The following is a 19,831-nucleotide window of genomic DNA, read 5'->3' as shown; positions in this document are numbered from 1 at the left end:
ACTAAAGAAAAAAAAAAAAAAGAAATTGTGAATAGTCTCACAGTCCAAATAAAATCATGATTATTAAAGTGGTGAATCAAGGACATGCCCTGGACTAGTGCTTTTCCACCCATGCTCTCCAGGAGCCCTGGGAATGCCTCAGGGATCAGTGCTCTGGGCCCCTCTTCAACCAGCTCAGCCAAAAAAAAAAAAAAAAAAATTTCTCATTAAGGCTCACCTTAATCAAGCATTATATTGGTTTTTATGGCACTGGTGGGTAGAATGGTTTTTGCTACCACAGTTCTTTCTCAACACTGTTTTACACAGAGTTTCAGCTGGGATGAAGACTAGGCCTTTAAAACCATCAAAACCATGAGGTCCCACATGGGTGTGAGAGCCACAGCGTCTGTGTGCTAGAGGAACACAGCACGATCTCTATCTCTAAGAGAGAAACACATATCAAGTCTGAGGAATACATATCAACACCAAAAGTCTCTAAATTTTTTTTTTTTTGAGAGTGAGTCTCGCTTTGTCACCCAGGCTGGAGTGCATTGGCACGATCTCGGCTCACTGCAACCTCAGTCTCCCAGTTTCAAGTGATTCTCCCACCTCAGCCTCCCAAGTAGCTGGGACTACACGTGTGCACCACCATGCCCAGCTAATTTTGTATTTTTAGTAGAGACAGCATTTTGCCATATTGGCCAGGCTGGTCTAAAATTCTTGACCTCAGGTGATCTACCTGCCTTGGCCTCCCAAAGTGGTAAGATGACAGGCGTGAGCCACTGTGCCTGACCAAAAGTCTCTAAATTTTATATACATGGGTAGATTTTTCTCTCAAGATCTCTGGCCCAAAGAGGATTTTTTTTTTTTTTGAGATGGAGTTTTACTCTTGTTGCCCAGGCTGGAGTGCAATGGCATGATCTCGGCTCACAGCAACCTCTGCCTCCTGGGTTCAAATGATTCTCCTGCCTTATCCTCCCAAGTAGCCACACCTGGCTAATTTTGCATTTTTAGTAGAGATGGGGTTTTTCCATGTTGGTTAGGCGGGTCTTAAACTCCTGACCTCAGCTGATCTGCCTGTCTTGGCCTCCCAGTGCTCAGATTACAGGCGTGAGCCTCCGTGCCCGGCCTCAAAGAAGATTTTTAAGACAAGGAGTGACAATGATTTATATTCTCAAAGGACCAGGGGCTGCCATGTGAAGAGCTAAGAGTGGGTGAGGATGAGAGCAGGAGGACCAGTCGCCAGGCAGCCGAGGCTGTGCGTATGAGTCAGCCCCACAGTACACTGGGCAAGCATCGAGAGATGAGAGCTTGTTTGAATGACTGCAGTTATGCTAGAGAGAAGTGGTGGGGTGAGGGGGGGTTCAGCCTCTGTCAGGACTCAGTGGCAGACTGGATGTGGGGGGTGAGGAGTGGGGAGTAAGGAAGGTAACTCCTGGATTTTAGACATGGTGGTATTATTTATTGAGATGGGTAAGAGTGGGGTGGTCTAGTGTGGAGGGAAGGAGGAAATCAGAAGCCCACACTGGGACAGGTAACTGGGCTGGAGACATAGACTGAAGAACCCTGGCATATGGATTATATTTAAAGCCACAGGACTGGCTAAGATCCTTAAGGGTTGGTGTGTCAAAAGAAAATGGAGTGGACTAGTGCCTGAGATTAGAATACTCCAATGTTTTAGAGGAGGAGGTCACAGAAGAAATAACAAAGGAGCTGCCAGGTTAGTGAGTGGGGTGATGCTGTGGAAGTAAGTTGTTCTGAGGAGGAAGGAGGCACTGACTGTTTCAAATGCTGCTTGTAAGGACAAAAAAATCAGAAAAGAGAAATGACCTTTGGATTTGGCAAGAGGACAGTCACTGGTGATCTTGACTAAAGCAGTCCTAGTGGGGCTAACACTGGAAGGAAAAGGGTAAAGAGAGAACTTGTGGGGAGAAAGCCAACTCTTTTTTTTTTTTTTTTTTTTGAGATGGAATCTTGTTCTGTCGCCCAGGCTGGAGTGCAGTGGCACGATCTTGGCTCACTGAAACCTCTGCCTCCCGGGTTCAAGTGATTCTCCTGCCTGAGCCTCCCGAGTAGCTGGGATTACAGGCATGTGCCACCACGCCCAGCTAATTTTTGTATTTTTAGTTGAGATGGGTTTTTACCATGTTGGCCAGGATGTCTTGATCTTCTGACCTCATGATCTGCCCACCTCAGCCTCCCAAAATGCTGGGATTACAGGTGTGAGCCACCTTGCCTGGCCAAAAGCCAACTTTTTGAAGGAGTTTTGCTGGGAAGGGGTGCAGAGAAATAGCATAGCAGGCAGAAGAGAAAGTGGGATAAGCAGATTTTTTGTTTTTAAAAGACAGGAAATGTAACATGTATAGGCTGACGAGAGTAGTGGTTAGAGGGGAAATGCTGATGGAGGTGGGAGAGAAGATGGTTATAGCAGCAACATCTCTGAGCAGGCAGGAGGGAATGGGGTCAAGAGCATAGTGGACGGCTGGACTGAGAGATGCAGAAACCCTTTTCCACTGTAACAAGAGAGAAGGTGAGAGATTTGGTACAGATTTGAAGAGGGTGGTTGTTTGGGGGTGGGAGAATGACAGTGTTCTCGTCTGATTTCTTGGAGAAGAATAAGGCCAGGTCACAAGCTAAGGTATGAGTGTGATGGGACAGGCAAGAGGGGATGCTGGATGTTTCAGGAAGAGAAGGAAGAGCAGTAGCATTGCTAGGTGGCACCAATTACCCCTATGAGATTTGTGGTCATGAGTTCAACGTGAGAGCTTTTGGCACTACAGTATTTTGTATTTTTGCCCAGTGATGTTTGCTATATCAGATGGAGGCATATAACGGTTTTACTAGAGAGCTTGCCATGAAATTAAGAAAGCAGAAGGGAATAAGGAAAGATAATGATGACATATCACAAAAACTCAAATTAGGAAACTCAAATGCTCAAAAACAAAACTCAAAACACAAAAACAGAGTAAGGAGGAAGGTGAGGACATGTTCAGGGTAACTGATGTTGAGAAAGTAGAAGCATCAATGGCTCTAAGGACTTGATGAAGACAAAAATGACTGGAGTAAAAGAATACTGAGGTGGGAGGAAGGAGGCAGTAAATAGGGTGGACGCCTTGTTGAGATTCCAGATGGTGCAGGTACAGGGCAGATCGTGACTGGACCACAGGATCAGGTGGCTGAGGAAGCTGAGAAATAGACTAATGGTAGATGTACCATCCACTTGGTGACCGATGCCTCCAAAACCAGAGTCAGGAACAGGGGCTCAAAAGGAGCAGTAAGCCAGGTGTTAAAGTCATCAGCGGGTGAGGGACAGAAGATGGGGAATGGGTGTTCAAGTAGAAGAAAGCTGGGGACTGGAGTTTAATCTCAGATTTGTGTATTCAGGTTATGACCTCTAGATAACAGCATCCTAAAGAAGTGAAACAGAGAAGCTTTTCTGTCTTTTCTCTTACTGTTTACTCTCTTTCCACCAGACAGCATGAAGTCTCTCATGTGGTCTAAGGCTGACAATGGTGATGGGGACACATAACTTTGTGGAGACTAATGCTATCACGTTTCACTAGAGAAGCAGGATGAGGCCTAGGGTTGGGCTGACCCAGCATGGGAATTCCTGGCACTGCTCTGCCTCCCCAGGCTGATGATGATCTAAGCTGCAGCTGCTGAGGAAATCCAGGCCTTACCAAGCATCTGGGTGGACCCTTTTGGTTACAATAGAGCAGAAGGAGGTCAGGTGCAATGGCTAATGCCTGTAATCCTAGAACTTTGGGAGGCCAAGGCACGCAGATAACTTGAGGCTAGGAGTTCGAGACCAGCCTGGCTGGTCTCTGTCTCTACTAAAAATAATGAAACTCTGTCCCTACTAAAAATATGAAAATTAGCTGGGCATGGTAGCACATGCCTGTAATCCCAGTTACTTGGGAGGTTGAGGTGGGAGAATTGCTTAAACCCTGGAGGCAGAGGTTGCAGTGAGCTGATATTGTGCCACTGAACTCCAGCCTGGGCAACAGAGCAAGACACCATCTCAAATCTAAAAAACAAAACAAAACAAATCGAGCACAAGGAGATGATTTTAAGTTTTAATTCATTTGCAATTTTAATTTATGTAGGTACAAAATTTATATTTTGAGATCAGATTTTTTTCTCTCAGAACTTAATACTGTAGGTGAAGATGGTAGTGTCACTGTATAAACGTAGCCACCTTTCACTGTATCACTTAGGCTTATTGTGTTACTACCTCTAGGAGCTACACTTGACAACATGAAAGAAACAGAAATTGAACTTGGGTGCCAGTGAGGCCTTATAAAGAACATCACTAATATCCTGTTCTGATCCACTCAGAAGCTTCTGAGGGCAAGCACTACTGTCTGCTTCACAGGCTCTAGGAAGACAGAGCATAAGGTACACTGGAAGGTGGAAGGGAAGAGACCTCACTCAATAGGCAGGAGAATTTGTGTGCACATGACTCTTCTCCCCACTGCCACACACATGAAATGCTTCCTGCCCCCTGCCCTTTAGTCTCACTAGGTCCTTTTCAAGGATGGAAGGGCCTGCATCTGACTGGACAGAGGAACAAGTGTTCACTGGGCCCCATTTTATCACAGGGCAGTGGGCCAAGACGGTCCTTGCGCTTGCTGTTCCAGCTCTTTGGCCTGTTCTTTGGTCTTGCCCATCACAGATCTGGAGGGTGGGGGTGCAGGAGGAACCATATGTAGGGCCCTGGTCTGATCTACATGTTCCATCATGACTGATCAGAGAGGGCTGGCAGCAGGCACCTAGCTCCTGAGAACAGAGTGGCTCATTTCCCAACTGGCCTTTGTTACTCAGGTGTGTGCTTCCTTGAGTGCAAAGCCAAGTACCTTAACCAACCACCTACCTCATCAGTATTGTATATTTAAAAAAAATTTTTTTCGGTATTGTTATTAATGATGATGAAGAGGCCAGGCACAGTGGCTCATGCCTATAATCCCAGCACTTTGGGAGGTCAAGGTGGGCAGATCACCTGAGGTCAGGAGTTTGAGACTAGCCTGGCCAACATGGTGAAACCCTGTCTCTACAAAAATACAAAAATTAGCCGGGCATGATGGTGGGTACCTGTAATCCCAGCTACTAGGGAGGCTGTGGCGGGAGAATTGTTGGAACCTGGGAGGTGGAGGTTGCAGTGAGCCCATATTGAGCCACTGTACTCCAGCCTGGGCGACAGAGTGAGACACCATCTCAAAAAAAAAAAAAAGATGATAACCTTCAGAGTATGTCTTTTGATTAGGTACATGATACAAGTCTGGGAAGAATAGTTAATTTAAAAACCTGTAATCCTAGCACTTTGGGTCAACTAGGTGGATGGATCACTTGAGCCCAGGAGTTCGAGACCAGCCTGGGCAACATGGTGAAGCCCTGACTCTACAAAAAAATACAAAAACTAGCCAGGTGTGGTGGCACGTGCCTTTAGTTCTAGCTGTGCGGGAGGATCGCTAGAACCTGGGAGGTTGAGGCTGCAGTGAGCCACAATTGCACTACCGTACTCCAGCCTGGGTGACAAAGTGAGACCCTGTCTCAAAAAAAAAAAAAAAAAAAAAAAAAAAAAAAAAAAAAACCACTAAAAAAAAAAAAAAAAAAAAAGAAAAAAAAAAAAATCCTGATGTAATGAAACATCAGGGTGAGCAAATATGTATAAAGCCTTGTATCAACACAAGTACAGAATAGGGAACAACTAGTAACTTAGGACAACTAATGTAAAACATACTTTGTGTTTAAATGTTTGACTATAAATTCAATGAGTCGTGAGTGGGTGTCATCCTTAATTCCACCCCACTTCACGTTCTCTGGGACTGCCCCCTCTCACCACCCAAGTCCAGGCCACCAGCATTACTGCCACAGTTCTCATGCGTCCTTCTCACTGCTGCCAGAGGGATTTAAAAAAACACACACATCAGATATTGTCAAGGGCTCTTCAATTGCTTTATGAAGTCCAAACTCTTCACTGTGGCTCAGAAGGAACTTTCTCACCGGGCTTTGCTAGTTTCTCTCCGGGCCTATTCTCTAGATTCTGATCCCTGCTAAGTGACACTCCAGGCATAATGAACCACTCATTTGCTGCAATGTGCAACCTTCAACAGAAATAATTTTTAAAAGAATAAGCACTGTCAGAACACAGACTCGGTCCCCCGTAATGTGGGGGGTAAGGGAGATATCCCTGAGATTGAATGTGCTTAGTAGAGGCTGTGTGATTCTGACTCAGGAACAATGTTAGGAGGTTTCCTATACTGAGGGGAAGCTGACCTAGGGGGCTGCTAGGGTCCCTTTTTAGTATGAGTTTCCAGTCAACTCTGCTTTTTAATTGACCCGAGGGCTTTCTTCTTTAAAAGATTTCCTTATTACTGAATATTAAACTTAAGTTTCTTGTTTTTTTAATTTCTCAAATTCTACTGCTTTATTTTGTGTAGTCAGCAAAGGGGCAATCCCTTCTTTGGGCCACTCATAATGGGGTCCACCTCAGAACCTTGACCTAGCTGCCCTGCTTGGGGTGCTACACAAAGGCTAGTCTAGGAGGGACTATATTCAGGAGAAAGTGAAGGGGTGTGAGCTATCTAGGTGTAACATGGAGGCTCAGATCATACAGCTTTTCTAGTCCTGAGAGAAGCTAATGACTGCTTAGACACCAACTGGCTGGGCAAGCCTGGAAATGCCTATGTACTTACACACATTTAAGTATATACTTATACTGTGCAAATGTACTCTTTGGATCATGTAAGTCAAAGGTCTTTGCCTCCCCAACCTCCCAATTTACACACACTATCTCTGTCTCTCACTGCCCAGGACCTTTTGAGCTCACCTGGCCTCTCTCCTCCAGTTCTGTTAGCATCACGATAGAGCAGGATTTCCACTCCCAGATCATTCGCCAGAAGTCCTCAATTGTGTGGAGAAGAGGGCCCTGGCTGGCGATATAGGAGTCCTTCTGCCGGTAGCCCTGCACAGGCCAGGTTAATTGCAAGGGTGAGACAGTTTAATCAGAAAGGGACTAATGCAGAAGACAGGCCACTAGGAAGGAATGGAGACTGCTTAGAGGCAAACCCAGCCCATACAGAGCTGCCCTTTGGTCAAGGACTAAATCCTGTCTGATAAGCTGGTCACTTTCTGTAAGAGATAGGGAAGTGGATGAAGAGAGCAGGAATGGGAAAGATCAGAGGGCAGCCAGGTTCCTCTTGGCTATGGTCTGCACTGTGAACTTTTTCCTCCAGGTATTACACTGGTGCATGCCATCTGTTTCCCCCGACCTTCTGCTCTACGGAGCTGGACAGACACAGTGTAGAGGGTGAGTGGGTGGGTGGGTATTAATTCATTATTTGTTAATTGATTCAAACATGATCCTCCCCAGCAGGTATGGGAGGGAGGCACTGCAAGTCTCGGCTGAATCTCCATGGGGTGTTGGGGGCTCAGGGGTCACACCCACCACTTACATCAATGAAGGATGCATTCACATAGTCTGTATTCTCTTCGCCCCGCTTAACTGGAATGATCACTCTGTTGAATTCATCTGTAAGAAGGACAGCGGCTCATGGCTAGCCAGTATCATTTGTCTTCTCCCTCTCCTTACATTGCTCCCACCTCAGGCCTTGAGCAGATTAGAATCCCAGCTGGGCAAGGACATGTCTGTTCCTAGCCCATTAGGGAAAAAGCCTTTGGCCTTTACATTCTTTTATTTCCAGAAGCCACTAACAACAAGAGGCAATGCCATGTTGTTAACTGGGTGCAACAAGAGGCAACGCCATGATTCTTGTCTACAAGCCAATCATTAACTAGTACCTGAGAAGTAGAAGGGGTGGAGGGAATAGGGGGATGTGGCAATAAGGTTTTGGGGTGGAGGGAGGGCTCTTACATGGAATGATCTGTAAAACTCGGTTTTTCTTCATGTTGGCTGGAAGGTTTCCAGTCCGCATCTTGTCATTCTGGATTTTGATTGATGTTAACTTCTGAATTGGGAAGGGGAGGGGAAACATTACTGATCCCAGTAACTGAACTAGACAAGATTATGCCTGTCACTCAGCCTGCACCTCCAGGCCACTCTGGCTGCATACTGCTCTTCTCACCAGGGCCTGGTCTCCATTCCCATATGTTCTTGTTGGAACACTGAAGCCAAGAGACTGTTTGGGAAACATTCTTCCAGGCTCCTGTGGACTCTCCTGAGATTCTCCTGGCCTGAAATTTTGTGATCCTAGAGCAAGGGATCTCCCAACATCATAGGAGGGAGTGTGTCCACTCTGCAGTTCCACTCCCAGAAGCTGCCTTAGACTCTTCAAAAAAACTTATTCAGAATTGCATCCTTCTTACCCTGATTCTGAGGCTCCTTCTTGACACTTGCTACTCAAAGTGTAGCCCATACCCCAGCAGCGTTGGCCTCATCTTATTAGAAATGCAGAATCTCAGGCCAGGCGTGGTGGCTCATGCCTGTAATCCCAGCACTTTGGTAGGCCGAGGTGGGCGGATCAATTGAGGTCAGTAGTTTGAGACCAGCCTGGCCAACATGCTGAAACTCTGTCTTTACTAAAAAGTAGCCAGGCATGGGGGCACGTGCCTATAGTCCCAGCTACTGAGGAGGCTGAGACAGAAGAATCACCTGAACCCAGGAGGCGGATGTTGCAGTGAGCCAAGATTGTGCCACTGTACTCCAGCCTGAGCAACAAGAGTGAAACTCTATCTCAAAAAAAAGAAAAAAAGAAAGAAAGAAATGCAGAATCTCAAGCTCTAACTCATACTTGCTGAATCAGAACCCACATCTTTATTTTTTTTTTTTTGAGATGGAGTCTCGCTCTGTCACCCATGCTGGAGTGCAGTGGCATGATCTCAGCTCACTGCAACCCTGCCTCCTGGGTTCAAGTGATTCTCTTGCCACAGCCTCACAAGCAGCTGGGACTATAGGCATGTGCCATCTTTTCTATTTTTAGTAGAGATGGGGTTTCAGCACGTTGGCTAGGCTGGTTTTGAACTCCTGACCTCAGGTGATCTGCCCACCTCGACCTCCCGAAGTGCTGGGATTACAGGTGTGAGCCACCGTGCCTGGCAGAACCCACATCTTGACAGAATCCCAAGGAAATCTGTGTACATGTATTATCTGAGAAGTTCTCTAAGGAAAGTGGGCCTCCCCACCCCAATCAGGATCTCTTGCTTCTGGGAGAGCATTTTTACCAATGACAGTGTGACATATGCCTTAGGTGTGTTGAGAACCATTGTTTAGTGGCATATAGGAGCTATCAGCAATCTGAGGTCCAGAGGCCAAATCTGGCCTGCTGCCTACAAATATAGTTTTACAAAACAGCCACACTCATTTGTTTACCTATTGGTTATGGCTGCCTTTGTGTTACAAAGGCAGCACTAAGTAGCTGGACAGAAACCATGTGGCCTGCAAAGCCTAAAATATTTATTATCTGGCCTTTACAGAAAAAACTGCTCTTGCTGTATATCATAATCACCTGGGAGGTCTGGGGGCCTTAAAAAAATACTGTTGCCTGCTTCTCCCCACTTAAACACAACCTAAGTGATTCCAACATGCAGGATGGGTTAAGAATTACTAGAGTATAAGGAAAGCGCCACCTCTTTAACCACTGGCATGTCTCACAAGGGGATTCACTGTTGGTAAATGCACAGTCAAGTGTCCCATGTTCCCCAGATTACCAGGATCCTTCAATCTGAAGGAAATTATCTAGCTCCCAATTCACCTTAAACTCCTCCTCTAATCCATTGTTGCTGGTCCCTGGGATTTTGTTGTAAATTTTCTGCAGGTGGGTTTCTAGAGAGGTCACTTCCAATTCTGTATCTCCATAGAGATAATGCTCCAGGAGGGCTTGGTATATGAAGACGTACTGCATCTGAAACACGATTGACACCCAAGTTCTCAGTTATATACAACATAGTCCTCATGCCAGATCACCCGCTCCAGCCCCACTTCACTCGAGTCCTCTTCTCCTTTGATACTAGCAGGAATAAAAGGATTCCCTCTTATTATCCCAATACAGTGAAGCAGGACTTGAAATGCAGGAGTCCCTGTGGGGGTGCATAACTTGGGAAGAAGGGTCCAGGTTTACGTTAGGGGTGGTGGAAGACTGGAGAGAAGGACAAACTCAATTCCTGCTCATTCTGAGAGTGCAGATTTGATAGTCTGAAAGGGCTGTCAGAAACTGGAGACACACAAAGCCTGTGATAGTCTGGTCCCTGCCTCCCTCTTGGTGCTATGCCCCAACTGCAGAGCCAATCTCACTGCTGCTCCCAGATGTGGGCGAGCTGCATCATGTCTCTGGGCACTGGCTCTTTTAGCTGCCTGTTCCCTAATCCTTGAGCCCAGTGAACTTCCTGACTCTCTCAGGCACAAAGCCACAACCTCCTCTGTGCTCAGTTTCTTTGAATACATTATTTATAAGAGCCCTTCATCACACTGTATGATAATCATTTACAATAACCTGGGAGACTGAGTGAATCCTCAACATGGGCTGATGTTTTAGTCCTGGAACCCCCCCACCCTCAACTGACCCACAGATCACTCACATCTGTTTGCACCATCTGGCAGCGCTGTGCCCGGATCCGGCTCACAAAGCCATACACGTCCACCTTCCGCTCTGTATGCATCATGTCCAGCATGGCATCAATGACGACAAACGTACCTGTACGCCCTACACCTGCACTGTAGCCAGAGAGCGGGGGGTTATAGGGATGGCCGGCCTGCCTTGTGGGAGCAGATAGGGAGAGGCAGCACAGGCTGGGGCTCCTCCTTCAGGCTGTAAATCCTAATTATGAATGGGGTAGAGCTGGGACTCTCCTGGAGCCAACAACTCCAGTATGTCCTGAATCCTGACCTCCAGCTATGAGGACCAAGCACTCTGATACTTAGAAGGGTCCGAAAGCTGCAAATATATATGGCAAGCACTTGACCCAGCCTTTTGGCTTCACAGCACGCACGGTCTCCCCACTCCCAATCTTGGAGGACTGCCCTACCCTCCTTTGAGTCATATTCTCCACCCTCCACTAGAAAGTGGAAGTCTCTGGCTGCTGCGCTGGTGCCCCAATAGGTCATCTATTCTACGCCAGCCTCCTCAGCCAGGGCCCTTGTGCTGTTCCCCTGCTCTGGCCATGGGGGCAAAATGTGGGGGTGGGGAGGCAAGGGTCAGGTCACACTGACCTGCAGTGGACCACGATGGCCCCTGCATACTGAGGGTTACAGGCCTTCACCTTCTTGAGGAACTTGAGCATGCCGATCGGGGTAAAAGGCACCCCAAAGTCTGGCCAGCTGGTAAAGTGGAACTGAGTGATGAGACGCTGTGGCTTTCTGTTGGTCATGTCGCCCACCTGTGAAGTGAAGAGATCCTGTGTGTTGGCCTTGATACCCAAGGGTGGGCAGTACTAGGGGAGGGAAGGTGACAGCTGTGGTTGCCAGTGACAATGGAAAAGTGAGTGTACCCAGGGTGGTTAGTTAACCACAGAGACAAGGTCCCAGAACTAGTCAATGGCAGGGTCAGAACTAAAATTCAGTGCTCCCGACTAAGTCCTCTTTTTACAGTACCGCCCTGCCCCTTGGCTGAAGGTGACCTTTGCTCAGGTCTCCAGGGTCGCCTGGAGGGCCAGGGGCAGGCCCATCATATCCTTGATGTTAGGAGTTTTCAGGGTAGGAAAGGAGAAAGGAGAGCCAAGCACCTAGGAGTCTGTACTGCCTCCTCTGCTCCCTTTCCATAGTGCTTGGTCATTTCTAAATGATCAGACTCTATCTCAGCAGGTAATTTTTCGCCAGTCGTGAAAATGCTGCTCCTTTAGCTTTGATAGAGAAGTTTCCCGGAGCCCATATCTCTGGTTTCAGAACACAATGCATACTCAGCAATTCCTGACCACCCTGAGTAAGTGGGGATGACCCAGCCTGTTCCCTCTCTTAGCAGTCAGCAGATCCTACATGAGAACTGAGAAAGGACAGAGAAGACAGTACCTGCTGGATGCAGAACTTCCGTACTGTGTAGTCCACCAGGACAGTCACATCCTCTACAGATACCCGAATATTCCCATAGGTCCAGCAGCCTTGGTCTGGCCAGTATTGGGCGCACTTGCACTGGAAAGAAAAAGCCATGCATTCTCTGACCTTAGACTTCCTGCCCTTGGCAGATGCAAAGGGCCTGGATGGGAGAACCCACAAAGCCAAGATTAAAGTCCTCCAGAAGGCCCTTTGGCCTCTTCTCTACCTCAGTCAGCTACACTTTACTTTTTTTTTTTTTTTTTTTGAGACGGAGTCTTACTTCGTTGCCCAGGCTGGAGTGCAATGGCGTGATCTCGGCTCACTGCAACCTCCGTCCCCGGGGTTCAAGCAATTCTAACGCAGCCTCCCGAGTAGCTAGGATTACAGGTGCCTATCACCAAGCCCGGCTAAATTTTTTTTTTTTTTGTATTTTTAGTTGAGAAGGGGTTTCACCATCTTGGCCAGGCTGGTCTTGAACTCCTGACCTCATGATCCACCCGCCTTGGCCTCCCAAAGTGGTGGGATTACAGGAGTAAGCCACCGTGCCCATCTTTTCCATCCTGTTGAGCACAATCTCCTAATTTACACATAGCCCTAAGCTCATACTACAAAATCATGAACATACTCATACAATCGTTCCCACTAACACTCCCTTGGTTCAGGCAAATATGAAGCCATTTTACCTTCAGATTTTACAAAATCTGCACTTCCAAACATCTCAGGTTATGCTCTAGGAGAAAGCCTATTTGAATCCCTCGAACCAGCAGCCTGCTATGAGAGGCCACCAGGGTGGACTGATGTAGACTGTAAACCTGCCATGAGAGGCCTAGGGCTTTCTCTGTTGTCTGGGCTTTGGATAGCTTCCAAGAGCCAGAGGTTTGGTTGGAGGAGACTAAACTAAAGCCCAACCCTAGTAACTGTCTTCCCACACCATTATGGAGCTGTTGATCACGACACCCAATACCCTTGGATCAAGGTGACTCAAGGGCCATCCTTAAGAAGACTGTAACAGCCGGGCGCGGTGGCTCAAGCCTGTAATCCCAGCACTTTGGGAGGCCGAGGCGGGTGGATCACGAGGTCGAGAGATCGAGACCATCCTGGTCAACACGGTGAAACCCCGTCTCTACTAAAAAATACAAAAAATTAGCTGGGCATGGTGGTGCGTGCCTGTAATCCCAGCGACTCGGGAGGCTGAGGCAGGAGAATTGCCTGAACCCAGGAGGCGGAGGTTGCGATGAGCCGAGATCGCGCCATTGCACTCCAGCCTGGGTAACAAGAGCGAAACTCTGTCTCAAACAAATAGGTAATCCTCTGGGGCTTGATCCCAGGACCCAGGATTGGCTCTGGCTGTGGCCCAGTGATGGAGCTGGTTAGGCCAAGCATACACTTGGTAGCCACAAAAGAAAAAGGACCAGTCAGGAGGCTGTGCCAGGATCAGGCCAAGGCCTCAAATTTCCTTTGGCTTACAGGGTCTCAGTTCATAAAGCTCCCTCTGCTGACTCCAAGATATACCAAACGTCTCAGCAGGCAAGGCAGGAAACCAGGGAAATGAGGGACTAGAGAAGCCAGGGGAAAAAAGCTCCTCTGTGGCTTTTTTTTAGCTGATGACCCAAGTCAGTTTCTTTCAGGTTGTTTTGGAACCAGGGCGAGTTGTTTGACTACCAAATATAGGGAATGTGCTCTAGGCATACACCTGAGGTTCATCTGAGGCTTCCAGGCCATAGCAAAGTCTGGTAAACTTCAGCCTGTGTCATTCTGGATGAACTTCTGGCATAGCACCCATAATGGGTAGACAGCCAGGCTTAAACTCAGAGCCTGTATGCAGAATGATCCCTCTGCTGTTCACAATCAATTTCTCCACTTACCTCCTTTCTCTCCTTCAGGTTGGTAACCATGACGATGGTGGCTGTGTTTTGTTCCCAGATCATCCTCCAGAAATCATTCACCGTTTCTTCTTTTGGTCCTAAAGTAGCCAACAGCAAAAATGAAGAGAACACACACCAAGAAGAAAGATCATGTGAGGCTGGGAACATCCATTCCTGACTTTTGGAAGCTTGTGCCCAAATGTCCCCAGCTATATATCAAACCCATGTATCCATCCCAGCTACTAACTGAGCATTTCCCATGTTTCACCAGGTCTGTGCCAGGCACTTCACTAGAATGAGGCTGGGGGGAAGGTTGTCAAAATATAAACAGAACACAAATGATGTTTCCCAAGGACATTACAGTCGAGAATTGGAAATCATGACTGCTCACAGAACACCTATATTATGGGCCTGACAGTGAGTTAAGTGCTTCATGTGGCATTTATTCCTTCCTATTATGCTCTGAGGTGGGTGTCATCAACCCCAGAAAGGTTGGATGACTTGTTCAGGCTAGAATTCAAAATTTACCTCCCATAAATTTTGCCCTTTTCAGAAAGTCACTAGAAAATTCTAAACAATAGAATCAAAGTCCTCGGCCCCCCAAAAAAGCAAATTCTAAACAAACATGAGAGAGCAAACAGAGGAAAATAAATGAGATCTAACACAGCAGAGAGGCTAATGGAATTCCCGGGGTACTGGTGAAGGTCTTAGACTAACTCTGCCAGAGGATACAGAGCAACCAATCCACAGTGCAACTGAAGAAAGAAGGTTCTAGAAGGATCTCAAGATAAAAAAATTAAACCTCATGTATCTAAAGATACTGAGAGAAGAGATACACTTCTGGTAAAGAGTTTGAGAGGAAAATCAGTGGTAGGTATATAAAAAACACAATGACTGAAAAAAAAGGGGGACAGAAATAACATACAAAAAAAAACATAATACTGTGTGTTTCAGCTGTGAATATTTGTAAACTCATAATAATAATAAATATTACCCTAATCCCAAATTGTGATTTGACTCTTCTGGGAAAATGGGGAAAAGAACATGTGGGTGCATGTCTGTCTGAGGGGGAGGTGCTCTGTAAGGGGATCAGATGATGTCATCTACTATAAGAAGCCAATAGATAAAAAATGGTTGCCCCAGGGACATTAGACTAGAGATGTGAAAAGGGAGAACTTTGTTTTTATAAATCTTGTAGTCCCTAATGACTCTTTTTTTTTTTTTAAAAGATGTGGTTTCACCATGATGGCCAGGCTGGTCTTGAACTCCTGACCTCAGGTGATCCACCCACTTCGGCCTCCCAAAGTGCTAGGAGTACAGGCGTAAGCCACCGCGCCCAGCCTGTTTTTCTTTTTTTGAAACGGAGTCTCATTCTGTCACCCAGGCTGTAGTGCGGTGGCGCGATCTAGGCTCACTGCAATCTCCTTCTCCCCAGTTCAAGCTATTCTCCTGCCACAGCCTCCTGAGTAGCTGGGACTACAGGCACATACCACCATGCCCAGCTAATTTTTTTTTGGTATTTTTAGTAGAGACAGAGTTTCACTATGTTGGCCAGGAGGTCTCGATCTCTTAACCTTGTGATCCGCCCACCTCGGCCTCCCAAAATGCTGGGATTACAGGCGTGAATCACTGTGCCTAGCCTTGATTTTTTTTTTTTTTTTTTTTTGGTGACAGCCTCGCTCTGTCACTGAGGCTGGAGTACAGTGGTTTGATCTTGCCTCACTCACTGCAACCTCCACCTCCCAAGTTCAAGAGATTCTTGTGCCTCAGCCTCCTAAGTAGCTGGGATCACAGGTGCATGCCACCAGGCCTGGCTAATTTTTTGTATTTTTAGTAGAGATGGGGTTTCGCTATGTTGGCCAGGCTGATCTTTAACTCCTGGGCTCAGACGATCCTCCTGTCTTGCCCCCTCAACCCAAAGTGTCAGGATTACAGGCGTGAGACATGGTGCCCAGTCTCAATTACTTTTTAATGCTGCAAATATCCAGATGTTTTCACTAGGGTTCCAAGAGTGAAGACACTTGTGAGAACAGTAGGCCTGGAGATGTGTATAGAACACATAAGGGACACAGTGCTGGGTCCCTGCTATGAGGGTTCCTAGGCCACTTATCTGAATAATGATGAGGCTCAGGCCCACGAGCTGGGGGAGAAGAACCAGCTTGGGCCCTGTGAGGTGGCTGATCCTCTCTGGAAACTGATTCCTAATTTGAACTCTGAGCAACATGGCTGGAATCTAAGGTTAATTAGCCCCAAGGACGTAGAGCCTCATTAGACTGTGTTTTGTGTATAGAGCCTTTTCCAGTCTTTTTAATATACATATACAAAAAGACTTAATGGATCCCTGGATCCCTGGATACTAAGTCATCAAGATGAAGGCTGTTAGTTGCAAACCTGTATAATGGATTACAATTCTTTCAGGTAGTAAAAATTACAGAGAAGCTACAGAATTCTGGTTAATCCATTCAGCATTTGGAAGAAAAAACCCAAACCCATTATGGAATCGTGGCTAAATCTAAGAGTAAAAAGTTGTCATTACTTTACCTTGTGCGGCAATGAATTTGTTCTTTTCTTGGTAGCCCTGGGGTGTGGGGAAGGAAAGAAAAAGAAAGAGAAAACCAAAAATGAATAGAAATGAAATTCTCCAATCTGACTCCAACCAGTTAACAAAACCTCCCTTGTGAAAAGGTCCAGGTACTTAACAAGGATTTCCAGTCTAGATATTACCAAGTGGATTAGCTTTGGAGCTAGGAATTAAAGATTATAAAACTCAAATGGTCTAGGTAGTCTTCTCAAATTGAATTATTAATAAATACTAGAATAAGAAATCCAAATACCGAATCCTAGGTTAGATCATGTTTCTGATACATTATCAGCAGCGACAATGTAGGTTTCAGTGTTAACAGGTAAGAACTTACCAGGGGAAAAGCATATGTGGTGGTTCTAGGGATGAAGCTGGTTTACTCTGGGAAGGACAATGGGTTATTTCCTTGAGGATGCTTTACCCAGGTGCGGAATCTTTCTGGCAATAGCCTGTTGAGTATGGTGAAGCAGCTCCCAGTGTTTGATGAGAGGCTTCTCCATCACAGGCAGTGGGAGACAAGAAGCAAGGGAGCCTGGGGGTACCACTCAACAGATGAGGAGCCTCTGAAAAACTAAACTGGCCTCACCTTTCTTTTTCAGTCTTTATTGTTCTAGTTACACATCTTTTCAACCCAATTGTTTAAATGTATGTTCACTTGAGAAGTCCTAGGTAGGTGAAAACCACTTTATTTAAGGATTGTGAATCACCCACTTCCCCTCTGAGACAGCAATAAAATGAGTAACGAGGGAGGCAGCTTCAGGAATGGGGCACCAAGTCATATCAACACCAGGGTGGCAATATGAAGTACAAGGCTGCAAGGCAGTGGCCAAATATAAGAAGGGGCCAAATCTGAGGAGATACTTTAAAAAAACCTTTTTTATTATAAGTTCTGGGGTACATGTGCAGATCGTGCAGGACTGTTACATAGGTATACAAACACCATGGTGGTTTGCTGCATCCATCTCCCCGTCATCTACATTAGGTATTTCTCCTAATGCTATCCCTCCCCAGGAGCCACTTTGTTTTTTTTTTTTAAGATGGACTCTTGCTCTGCCATCTAGGCTGGAGTGCAGTAGTGCGATCTTGGCTCACTGCAACCTCCCCCTCCTGGGTTCAAGTGATTCTCCTGTGTCAGTTTCCCAAGTAGCTGGGATCACAAGTGTGTGCCACCACAGGCGGCTAATTTTTGTATTTTAGTAGAGATGGGGTTTCACCATGTTGGCCAGGCTGGTCTTGAACTCCTGACCACAAGTGATCTGCCTGCCTTGGCCTCCCAAAGTGCTGGGATTACAGGTGTGAGCCACTGTGTCTGGTCTGAGCAGCCACTTTCAATTTCAGTTTAAACAAGGGCAGGGCAGGGTTGCTGCCTAACACAGAAGGAGAAAGCCTTAGGCACCAGAGATGGATATGTTTACAGAAGACTTGCTAAACTTTTCACTGAGAAGAGCAATTTAAGTTTCAACAAATGTTTTTATTTATTAGAGAATGGAAACTGAAATAGCCTTAATTCTGGATGGTAAATTCTGCTTATAGTACTAAATTAAACTTATAATTAAAACTGAGGAGTCCTTAAGGGTATGTTAAGCATGTCATATTCCTTCTCCACAAGGAGTCACTGCTAAATTCTCATTGCAGTATGTGGGCCTTGAACAGCTTGAAAGCATGGTCGAAAGGCCCAGCCCCAAAGTGCTTCCTGCCCCATCTTTTACCAGGTGTGGGCCATATGCCCTCCTGAAAACATGCCTGTACAGTGATGTGGCAGCACTGCTTAACTAATACAGAGTAATGAGAATGAGGCAAAGCCATTGATCTTGTGTTATGTTCAAGGGAAATTTGAAATGTGGCTCCCTGGCTCCCAAGATGTCTCTAGATTCTGAAAGCTGAATCTCAGCTGGCTCTAGGTGTTAGCTACATTCCTACCAGTAAAAAGAAACACATCTAAAGATCCTATATATTCTTAGATATCTAAAAATGAGCAAGAAAACTGGTTTCTCCTAAGGCTCTAGGCTCGAATCCCACCTGCCAACTGTGCCACTGCCTCTGTTTCATCTCCTCCTGTGACCAGTGTTAGGTTAGCTGACCTATGTGTTTCCCAATCTATAGACCCCACTTTCCTTTGCTTTTCACCACTACTCCATGGTGCCTGGTTCCCTTTAAGATCCATGTGTTGGTCTTAGTTCTCTCTGCAAAAAGTTAAGTGGTTGCTGGGGGGTGAGAACGGAGATTAATTGTATTTAGACACTGAGGTTCTTATTGGGGTGAGCAATGTGTTCTAAAACTAAAGGGGCAACGGCTAGATTACAAGGTTCCTCTTTTGAGGGGATATGTTCTAAAATTGACTGGTGATCGGCTGCATTTATCTGTGAATATACTAAATAACACTGAATTGTGAACTCTGGGTGAAATGTACGGTATGTGAATTACATCTTTATATATAAAGTTGTCAGAAAATGTTCTAAAACATCTATGGTGATGGCTGCATAACTTGGTAAACTTATCAAAAATCACTAAATTCTCACTCAAAATGGGTGAATTTTATGTTACGTATACTATACCTCAATAAAGTCAGGGGAAAAAAAGGGTTTGGTAAGTGTTAACTGGCAGCCTACCAGAACATGCAACAAACAGCCCCTGAATTTGCTTCAGCAAAGGATGCTGCCCTACACACTAAGTCCAAAGAAAACCTGTTCCTCTTTCCCACTGGATCTCTAATCTGCACATAACGCTGTTGGCTGCTAAACCCTTCTTGAGCCATTCTTTACTCTTGGCCTTCTCAGATGCTCTCCTCTCTCTCTCCTTCCATCTCACCCATGGGTACCTGTTCAATGTGCCTGGCAGGGGCTGTGGGTCTCAGAGGCCTGTTCTTGGCCCGCTCCTCTCTTTAATGATTCCAAATCCACTCTAAAGTAGTTCCTATGAGCTCCATTTAAATATGACCAACTGTATGCTGGATACATTCACATGGGTATCATCCTCCACTCTCTCATATGTAAATCAACCACCAATTCCTGCTAAATTCTACCTCCAGGTAGTCTTCACTTTGTTGCTGCTTCCTTTTCAACCCTCATCATTTGTGACCTACCTGCTACTGCAATAGCCCCCAATTGGCCCCTCCTAAATCCATGTTGTACATGATAGCCCCAGTGATAAATATGTAAATATGGCCACACTACTCCTTGCTTTGAACACTTTTCAATGACACCCCATGGCCTAAATAATTCATCAAAACCCCTTGGCTGTACTGAAAATTGGCAGACACTATGAGGTGGTTCACTTAACACCCACTCCTGCTCCCTTCTAGCTTGACTATCTTACAGCTAAATTTCCCAGACTCCCTAGCAGCTCAGTTCTCCACGAGACCTAGTTTCTTCCTAGCAGGTGCTCCCACACAAGACTCGGGGTAGAAGTGAGCAATATGAAATA

At 46.1% G+C, this 19,831-nt stretch overlaps 1 protein-coding gene across 5 annotated transcripts in view; it reads right to left on the bottom strand.

Annotated features, from left to right (window-relative positions):
• PTPRA (protein tyrosine phosphatase receptor type A) overlaps positions 1-19,831 on the bottom strand; it is a 175,060-nt gene that overhangs the window by 4,110 nt on the left and 151,119 nt on the right. For all 5 annotated transcript variants that reach the window (XM_017504762.2, XM_017504763.2, XM_017504760.2 and 2 more), the window contains 9 exons: positions 16,369-16,405; positions 13,828-13,925; positions 11,939-12,058; positions 11,144-11,310; positions 10,513-10,648; positions 9,690-9,839; positions 7,853-7,946; positions 7,434-7,510; positions 6,809-6,943 (listed from right to left, as the gene is read on the bottom strand). In XM_017504762.2, coding sequence (XP_017360251.1) covers positions 6,809-6,943; positions 7,434-7,510; positions 7,853-7,946; positions 9,690-9,839; positions 10,513-10,648; positions 11,144-11,310; positions 11,939-12,058; positions 13,828-13,925; positions 16,369-16,405 — 1,014 coding nt within the window. The remainder of the gene's footprint in view (positions 1-6,808; positions 6,944-7,433; positions 7,511-7,852; positions 7,947-9,689; positions 9,840-10,512; positions 10,649-11,143; positions 11,311-11,938; positions 12,059-13,827; positions 13,926-16,368; positions 16,406-19,831) is intronic.

The sequence above is a fragment of the Cebus imitator genome, unplaced genomic scaffold (genome assembly GCF_001604975.1).
Source record: "Cebus imitator isolate Cc_AM_T3 unplaced genomic scaffold, Cebus_imitator-1.0 Scaffold328, whole genome shotgun sequence".
Taxonomy (NCBI): domain Eukaryota; kingdom Metazoa; phylum Chordata; class Mammalia; order Primates; family Cebidae; genus Cebus; species Cebus imitator.
The sequence above is the reverse complement of the archived record's forward strand: the minus strand, read 5'-3'. Positions and strand labels throughout refer to the sequence as shown.